The sequence below is a fragment of the Prosopis cineraria genome, unplaced genomic scaffold (assembly GCF_029017545.1).
Source record: "Prosopis cineraria cultivar Desert tree isolate PC_DT_omini unplaced genomic scaffold, ASM2901754v1 PC3, whole genome shotgun sequence".
NCBI classification, from domain to species: domain Eukaryota; kingdom Viridiplantae; phylum Streptophyta; class Magnoliopsida; order Fabales; family Fabaceae; genus Prosopis; species Prosopis cineraria.
In genome coordinates this window covers 6,031,144-6,040,255 of record NW_026555334.1, presented here as the reverse complement: position 1 = coordinate 6,040,255, position 9,112 = coordinate 6,031,144, and the positions used below count along the sequence as shown (strand labels likewise).

General features: G+C 30.9%; 1 protein-coding gene across 1 annotated transcript; it reads right to left on the bottom strand.

Moving 5' to 3' along the window:
* Positions 1–2,495: 2,495 nt before the first annotated feature.
* Positions 2,496–7,424, bottom strand: LOC129304485 (WAT1-related protein At1g25270-like). Its single transcript, XM_054944162.1, has 7 exons — positions 7,136–7,424; positions 6,984–7,046; positions 4,958–5,074; positions 4,075–4,330; positions 3,809–3,966; positions 3,520–3,672; positions 2,496–2,826 (listed from the first exon to the last, which is right to left on the bottom strand). Exons 1-7 carry the CDS (start codon positions 7,327–7,329, stop codon positions 2,532–2,534), a joined length of 1,236 nt encoding a protein of 411 aa, XP_054800137.1. The 5' UTR covers positions 7,330–7,424; the 3' UTR covers positions 2,496–2,531.
* Positions 7,425–9,112: the final 1,688 nt, after the last annotated feature.

The following is a 9,112-nucleotide window of genomic DNA, read 5'->3' as shown; positions in this document are numbered from 1 at the left end:
ATGATTATATTATCAATTAGACTACCAGTCTAATAGTTAAACCATAAAAACATAATGTGACTTGCTGACATTTTTAGTTCATCTTCTAGTCTGATTTTTAAAATATTGATACTTCATCTGCATAATTGTTTAATGCCTTCAAAAAGGTGCACTTAGTGGCTTACTGACCTACCAATTAGTGGAGGTTGCTGCGGAGTGCATATAGAAAGTGGCGACAAAAGGTGAAGAGAAGATATTTGTTACAGCGTTAAAAAGGTATGGCCGAAAGGCTGCACCTTAACCTCAAAATATTTTTGACGGACGAGACTACTTTAATTAAGAGTGTGGTAATAATTTTTATGGTATATATTGAGTAATAATCCAGATATTGATTTAAACTAGAGTAAATTATTATTTACGCCACTTACAATATTACAAGTTTAATTTAAAATATGGAGAATATTTATACATATATACACAAAAATACCATCCAGTTAATTGCACACAGATTTCATGGACGCTATCCATAGAATCATGAACATCAATGACAATAACCACTCGGCTTTTTGGCCCAAAAAACCACCCGATTTTTAATTTTTGACGAGGGATTAAAATGTTACTCATGAATAAATAAAATACCAATCCCTGTTGGCAATAAATAAATAAATAAATAAAATACCAATGCCTATGTGCTAACTTCATGGTAAATTTCGCTCACAGCATTGATTTGGATTCTAAAATTTTGAAGGATCCTCCTCTAGATTATAGAAACCTTCTCTGTTTGAACTATCAACTAATTATAAAGAATAAAAATTTAATTTAAGAAAATACCAAAAAAACAAGAAATCAAACAACAAATTTTGGACTGTCCAAGAATAAAACATGTTTAATCCCCCCCCCCTTGCAGTAGACATCTGAGTGTTGCTTCAGTTTGCGTATGTTTAGATTTTAATTATAATAAATTGTCCCTTTACCCAAAAAAAAAGCTCCTTTTAATTAAAACAACCTTTTTATTTTAAATAAAACCTTTAAAATTCATTTGACCAAAAACTTATTATCTAAGCATGCGTTAGTATCTATAATATCCCTAGTTTTTTTTTTTTTCAAATTTCAACGCATGTTAAAATCGAATTCACACACACAGAGACATGCATAAGTGAGCGTCATGAGCATCAAAGGATTCCAAATAAATCCAACATAATTATTTTTTGTTATTTTAATGGTTTATCAATTTAACTGGTCAGATTAACTTGAATTTCAATAATAAAAAATAAAAACTTCTTTTAGTGGATAAATATGTTAATTATACTTCAGGAAAAAAAATTTAACTATTCTAGTCTAATTCCTGCTACATATAGATTCAAACTAATAATTATTTTCCATCTTTGTATTGGCAATTAGACTTTCAGCTTGAAATTAGATGAATATTTTTAAAATAGAAATTAATGAATAAAAAATTAAAATTTTATAGTTTTCATACAATTAGGAGTAAATTATACAAAATTTTCTTGAAATATGCTTTTGAACTACAAACAGAAAAAATGAATACAAACTCCTTCAAAAAATTATTAAAATTAAACATAACTCACTTTGATATGGGACCCATTTTATTTTCAAATATAATATAAAGGGCACTTGCTTAAATACTTTGAATAAAAATACTATTAATGATGTTTAAAAACATTTATTAGGGGTAAAGGTAAAAATTTGTTAAATTTTAAGATAAATTTAATAAAGTTTAAGGTTTTCCTTGATTCCAGTGAAACATATTAAAAATAACTTATAAATAAGATCAAAGGGAGTACTAACTTCTAGATAAATATGTTAGTTATGCTTTAAAAAAAACTGTTTTAACTATTCATCATCAAATTCCTGCTACATATAGATTCAAACAAGTAATTATTTTCCATCATTGCATTGGCAATTAGACTTTCAGCTTGAAGATTCCCATCCTAACATATGGTAAGAAATTAGATGAATATTTTTAAAATAGAAATTAATAAATAAAATTTTAAATTGTATATTTTTCATAAAATTAGAAGTAAGTTATTAAAATTATTAAAATTTCACATAACTCACTTAGATATTGAACCATTTTATTTTCAAAGACAAACCTTTCCTAAAAATAGGATAATATTTATGTAATTTGAAAATTTTATGGGTGATTGTGTATTGTGTAGATCCAGAAAAAGAAAGTTAATTTATGTAACTTTTATAAGAAAAATTAAGGAAATCCAGTTAATTATATTATTTTAAAAGAAGGTCCAAGTTTTAAAAATATATCAGGATCCCATAATTTCAATTAAATTCAAGAAAAAATCCTATAATTTTAATTATATATCTAGTAATTATGCATCATTGACAGTCGTAATGCTTGAGTTGCTTGTTAGCTGTCATTTAAACTTTTTTTATTTAAATTTTACTCCTAACTTAGCTATTTGTTAAAGCTAAAGAAAAAAAAAAAAGATACACACATCCACACACTCACGCATGTCAATGATTTGAACCCTATACTTCATACTTGAGAAGTAGTGGTGTTGTTACTGGGACAACTAGCTAGCTATTGATATAGTTGCTTCTTTTTCCTCCTCCATTGATCTTTGCCTTTCGTTCTGATTATCCTTTGAAGCTTCATTAGCATTTTCTGAGGAACAGTCATTATCTCTAACACCTTCAACGTTACTATTATTGTTGTTATGAGGGATACATTTATCTTCTGTGGGAGATCTCACAATAATTTCGTGGAGGCTTTGAGACGGAACAAGTTGATTCATCTTCTTCATCTCTTTGATTTTCCCCCATAAAATTCCATATAATCCACAGATTATCAATACCCCTCCAATTACACTGCAAATTGTGATAAAAAGTCATAAATCATAAATGAACTTATTGTATATAACGTGCGCGCGTGCTTATGATCAAACATGAGCCTATATGTTATGTATGTGCATGCATGTGAACACAACCATGCACGCTTAAGAATTTCAAATGCACTATTGTTAGAAAATTGTGTGTTTTTTAAAATTTGTTTTCACGATAAGAGTATACTAAAAGTCGTGCTTAATGAGAGAGGGGAGACCAGTGACAACCATTGATACTATACATTTTTTATCCCCACAAAATTTATGTAAACTTTATATTATATACTAATCTTGACCCCTTCTAATTAAATGCTGAGTCTGCTCTGCTTGTGCTTGTATGTTGGCATGTGTTAGTGAGCTTGCAAGTGAAGGGCACACATGTGTGTATATTCTTTCTATCTCATTTTATAAGATAATTTTTGATGAAGTTATAGTAAATATCAATGAAGTCAGGTAAACTATAATTTGAAATTTTAATTTTTTTAATATATATATATATATATATACATATATAGAAATTTTTAAAAATACCCTAATCATTTATGGAGTGAAAGCAAGTAACAATCATTATTTTAGAATAATTGCTTTATTGATGAATCATTATTATTTTTTTGAACATCTTATATCATAGAACATCAAAACGTTAAAAAAAATCTTATAAAATCAGAAAAAAAAGTACCTTCCAAGATATAGCTTCTCATCCAACATGAAACAACTAGCAATGGCTACAAAAACAAGCATGAGAGGACTAAAAGCAGAGACGTAAAGAGGGCCTCTCATATGCATACACCATGCCATTACTACCACCATTACTCCAGACATAACTATTCCTTATATTCATAATCAAAATTCATGTCATTAAAAAAAATTGATCAATGTGCAAAACGAAAAAAAAAAATTATAGCATTGCTTATGAAAGAAATTAAGCATATGCTAGTTTCTCCTATAATAAAAAAAAAGATAATACCGTATAAGTTATAGTGAGAAGCCTGACATTCCAACCCAGCTTCCATTGTGTCCAATCCCTCTCAAGATAAAGAGCAAAAGCAACAGATAAGAGTGATCCCATGATACTCATCAAAGCTGTACTTGAGTAATGACATGGGTAATTCTTACTCATCTTTGTCTGTATTGCATTAACCCAAGGAAAAAAAAATGTTTAATTTGTAGTAAGTAAACAACAATGACAAGAAAAAGAAGTAAAACAACATATAGTTGGGTCAAAGAGAAAGACCTGAATGATGAGCCACAAAGCATAACTAAAGTTGCTTCCTAGAACGCAAAGAGCACCTAAGAGGGTGTTACCCCTAGAGGAAGACTGTGGTGATGCCATGTGTCCATTATGATGATGCATGAGGGTGATGTGGAAGGAGCCTGTGTGTATTTCTGAACCTTTGAAAAATGTCATAATCATAGCCCCACTTACTCCTGTTACTGTTCCAACAATCTTGGCTTTTCCTGATGATGTTCTTAAACTCAAACTTTCCAAGCTATTGATCATAATTTCAAAAATAAGTCATATTATTCATGATTTGTAAATTTTGGATGTTAATTTGTAGTGATATTATTGTATAGCAATTTTCGAGCAAAGTTGCTATATATAAAGACAAGAATAATATAACTTTTAGTCTCTAAATTAATTTCTTTCAATTATCAATTTAATTGCTGAAATATAACTCAACATAGCTTAGTCAATGCAGTTTATTGATTTAAATAATTATAGACATCGAGTTGTACTAAATCACAATATTATAAGATCGAGTTGTTTCGAGTTAAGATACAACTACCGATTGAGTTCTTTTAATTTGTAAAGTTAAGAGATTGAATTGATAATTGAAAAAAAAAATTTAGGAATTAAAAGTTATATTTTATCATAAAGAAAAGTTGGTTGGAGGAAAAAAAAAAGGTTTACACAAAGAACCATAAATGAAGGAAACTTTTGTGGAGGCGAAATCAGAGATGTGTTCAGTGTTTACAAGAAAAATCGTGCATCGCTAAAGCTAACCAATGTTATATGTTTGTGAGAAAAGAACAAAGAGAAAGGATTGAACTAAGAAATTTAAGAAAATGATAAAATAAAAAAGAAGAAAGAAAGTTCTAACTGCAAGGAAACTTACTGAAAAGAGACCGCCATTATAAAGGTGATAGCTGGAATAAGGTTGGCCATCGCTGAAACAAAGGTCGCCGACGTTAAAGCCAATGCTTCCAAATATAAGTTTTGTGCCAATGATCCTCTACAATAAAATATATGTATCACAATATTACTTATTTATTTAATTTATTTGTCACAAAACAATATTCAATAAACCATGTCTATAAACTTTTGTAACTTATTCATAAACAAACGTCTGCTTGTTAATTATATATAATAACTTGTCAATACCCGATTACTCTATTGTTTATACTGAATAAAGACTCATAAAACACTATAACGTAATTAGATCTTTTCCAAAAAATCTTATTTTTTTAGGGCCCTTATGTAATATCAAAACACTATAGGGATCCTTAGATGATATTTTTCCACGAAAAAGAACCTCAAATGCGGTAATTGGAATTACAGCAATAGACCTACGTAATCCCCCTCTATGCTTCTCCTCACTTTTCAACTCCTTCATCGGCGTCCTCCACCTTTGATGCCTTTTCCACTGGAGAATCTCCTCCACACATCAGCGGTGAGTCTCTGCATCCATGATCATTCACACCTGCCCTCCTCCTGCTCACACCACTCATTCTTGTCCAGTCTCTTCTTCTTCTTCTTCAACTTTCTTCATCATATGATTAGGGACCTGCCCACGTATAATACTCTAGTGGAGGCAATTGCACCCACAATTGTTAATGCCCTAAATAATTTTAGTCGCCTCCCTTAAAAAATATTAATTGCCCTCCATCACTTCAAAATAAATTCACTTGTCTCTATTTAAAATTTCACTTATCCCACTAGAAATTGGTGTTGATCTGCACCAGTGATGTTGCCAAAAAGCCCTCGTCAAGGAAGGAGAAGTGGGGAGTTTTTTTTTTTAATTAGGGTAAAAGACTCATTTAGAATTTTTTGGTATTTTATCATATAAAAATTCTATTTATCCCCATGACGTGCCAAATAAATATACAATAATTATCATTACATTACATTGTATTTCTTAATAGTACATTGAATTACATCTTCTTTGATTCATTGAAGAACAGGCCAAAATAGTACTCGAGGTCTAGAAAAGGCTACATATACTAGTCATTCTCCATGCTTTGTACCTTGCAATACTTATTAGCTTTGCATTTAATTCTCACTAAAATTGCCACTTCCCAAAGAAACATCAGCATTAATATTTTTGGAAATGGATTAAATACAAACATCATCCACACACCGGATCAAATATAAAACATTAATAACTAATTCATGATTTATAAAAAATGTTAGCTAAAATCTTAATTTTTTTAAAAAATTACATCTTTTCAATTTTAACCCCTTAAATACATTATATAAGTGCTTTAATAATGATAATTAAAATTTTAATGTATATATGATTTTTTTCAAAAAGAGTCATAATTAAAGTAGGAGTATAGTTAAAAAATAATTATAAAAATTATCTAATATCTTATATTTTTGATTAAAAAGTTTTCAAAAAATAACCTGTATTATAGTACAAAAGGAATACCTATCTTTTTTCCATAGGGGAAGGGTGACCTTTCCTCCAAAGGGAAGAGGTTCAAACTTACTATACTCTTACACGCACCTTCATTACATGTGCTGTAGCAGTGGAACCCACAAACCTCTCTCTTTTAAGGGGATGCGGGGTACCATTGACATCGGTATTAAATATTGGAGTAACATGTGAATAAAATTAAAAGAATATTTTATACCTCATGAATAAGATGAAAAGGGGTATACAAAGTAGTTTTTTTTGTTTTTTTAACGTGTAGGACTACTAGCCACCAGAACTAATATCGGAGTTCTGACAAGTGGCCTGGTTAGGTACCCTCCTCTGTAGTGGTGCTCTCTCAAAAATTCGAATCCTCAACGTTTTCGTTAGAGTTCAGATAGCTTGAAGGGCCATTTTACCTTTTACTTGTCATTAAAAAGAAATCATGTCAAACTAGCTAGTTATTCGAATATAAACAGAAAAGCCCAAAGCGCACACAAATACTGACCCGAATAAACCACAAAGAAATGCTTGAAACAATATCTTCCAAGTCATCTTTGGTCTCTTCTTCCTGCAAATTGTTTACCTTTTGTCATTATTTAATGAAAAAGAGGCATAGATATATTCATTGAAACTATTGTCAGATAATACGAAACTGACCATTCCAGAACGAGAGCAAGAGGAGCAATGAAAACAGTGGCGAAGATAAAGCGGTAGGCAACGACGACTCTTAGGTTCATGCCGTCGTTGACGGCGAGCTTGTACAGTACATTGACCCCGGCGTATGCTATCTGAACCACTACCATTAACATGGCCGGCTTCAACCTGTGCAACGCATTAGAGACATCTACCATATCTTTGTTGTCGTCGTCGTCGTCGTCACAACCACAACCACGACAAGCGGCAGCGCCACCGGCTGCTTGCTAGAAGACTTAGCTAGGGTTGAGAGAATTAGTGGGGTGTGTGGTGAGGTGAGGAGGAAGGTGAAGAGGGTATTTAAGGAGGAAATGGAAGAAGATCAGAGAGACTACAATTTCCAAAAATGAAGGAGGGGAAGGAAATAGCGTGGTTTCGCAGGAAACGTCATGGTTTGCGTATGTTCACCGTTGCAGCCAATGACCAACATAATTGCTTGACACGTGCTAATTGGTCTCTGGGATACACAAAATTCTCGGAGCAAATTAATAACAATGACGTTTTACTGATTCATAGACTAACCGGTCATATAACATTGCAATATATGAGCAACAAAAGAGTTCTGATAAGCAAGAAATTAACACAAAAGGAGCAGAGGGAAGAATCTACCCGGAGGACGATTACACAAGCATTTTACTCCCTCCCATAGCCGGTTTTGTCGTCATTATCCTCCAAAGAAATTCTTTCAATCACCTTGTGTACTAGGTTATTTATAATTTATTCAAGCTGTAAATATAAATTGAATTTGCTGTTAATGATGATAAAAAGAAAAAAAGCCAAGAAATCAAAGAGATATTCTATTTCAAAAATAAAATCACTAGAAATAATTACACATAAAATTTATTTCAATTCAAATAATGTGATTTTATGAGATAGTCTACAATTAACTGGTGCATTGGGCCCGTATAAGAATCTCTCTTACAGTTGAATCACTCAAGCTCCATGTTACGCAATTTCCAAGTCATTGTGAGTATTGGACGATTGATCCATTGGGCATGCATTTAGGCCCACTTGAGTTGGGTTCATAATGGTCTCTACTTCTAATTCTACTTCCACTCTATTTCTCTCCCAGGTAGGCCTTTCCTCCTCATCCTCATACTCTTGATATTTTTACAAGTCATCGTTTCCGTCTGTGAATGTGGAAACGGCCCACCATTGCTACAACCTCACCTGCTCATCCTCATGACATTTTTGTGTGATGAAGCACAGAAGAAAACTCTACCAATAACAAAATTTAACTTGCCCCACGTATTGATTTGTTAAAAGAATTAGACTATAACAAAAAATTAGGCACAGGAAGGTAAGAATTATTTAAAATTATAAATTAAGTATATGAAGGTGAAATTTGTACTAGTCAACAAATTAAATATATTGATGATATTGTTTAGAATCCAAATGTACTATAAGTGTACAAAATAATTTCACTAAAAATATAAAAAATAAATAAAAATAAATATAGTTTCAATAAACATGTAGGAAATGCATAATATATAATAAGTTGAAAAATGAAAAATTATATAAATTATGTTAGTAAAAATCTAAAAAAGATTTTAAAAAGGGAGAATTTCATTTAAGGATCATGGATGTGACATTTTTAAATCCAGCCCAAAACATTTTGAAAATACTCTATTAGGAATTTTGGTTTAAAATGAAATAAAATTATTATTCAAAATGACTGAAATAACCTTCTTTAAAAGAAAGAAACAAGGCAAGGGCAACTTTACTTGTTAATTACTCAATAGGATTTGTTGATTACTTGTTAAATTCATGACTTTCTCAACTGAACTAGATGACTTGTTAATCACATAATTTTACTTGTTAATTTCATAATAAGACTTGTTAACTATTTAACTTTACTTTGTTGATTTGTAACTTCCTAAGCCCAACTACATTACTTGTTAAATTCTCAACTTTAATTGTTAATTTTGCAATAGCATTTGT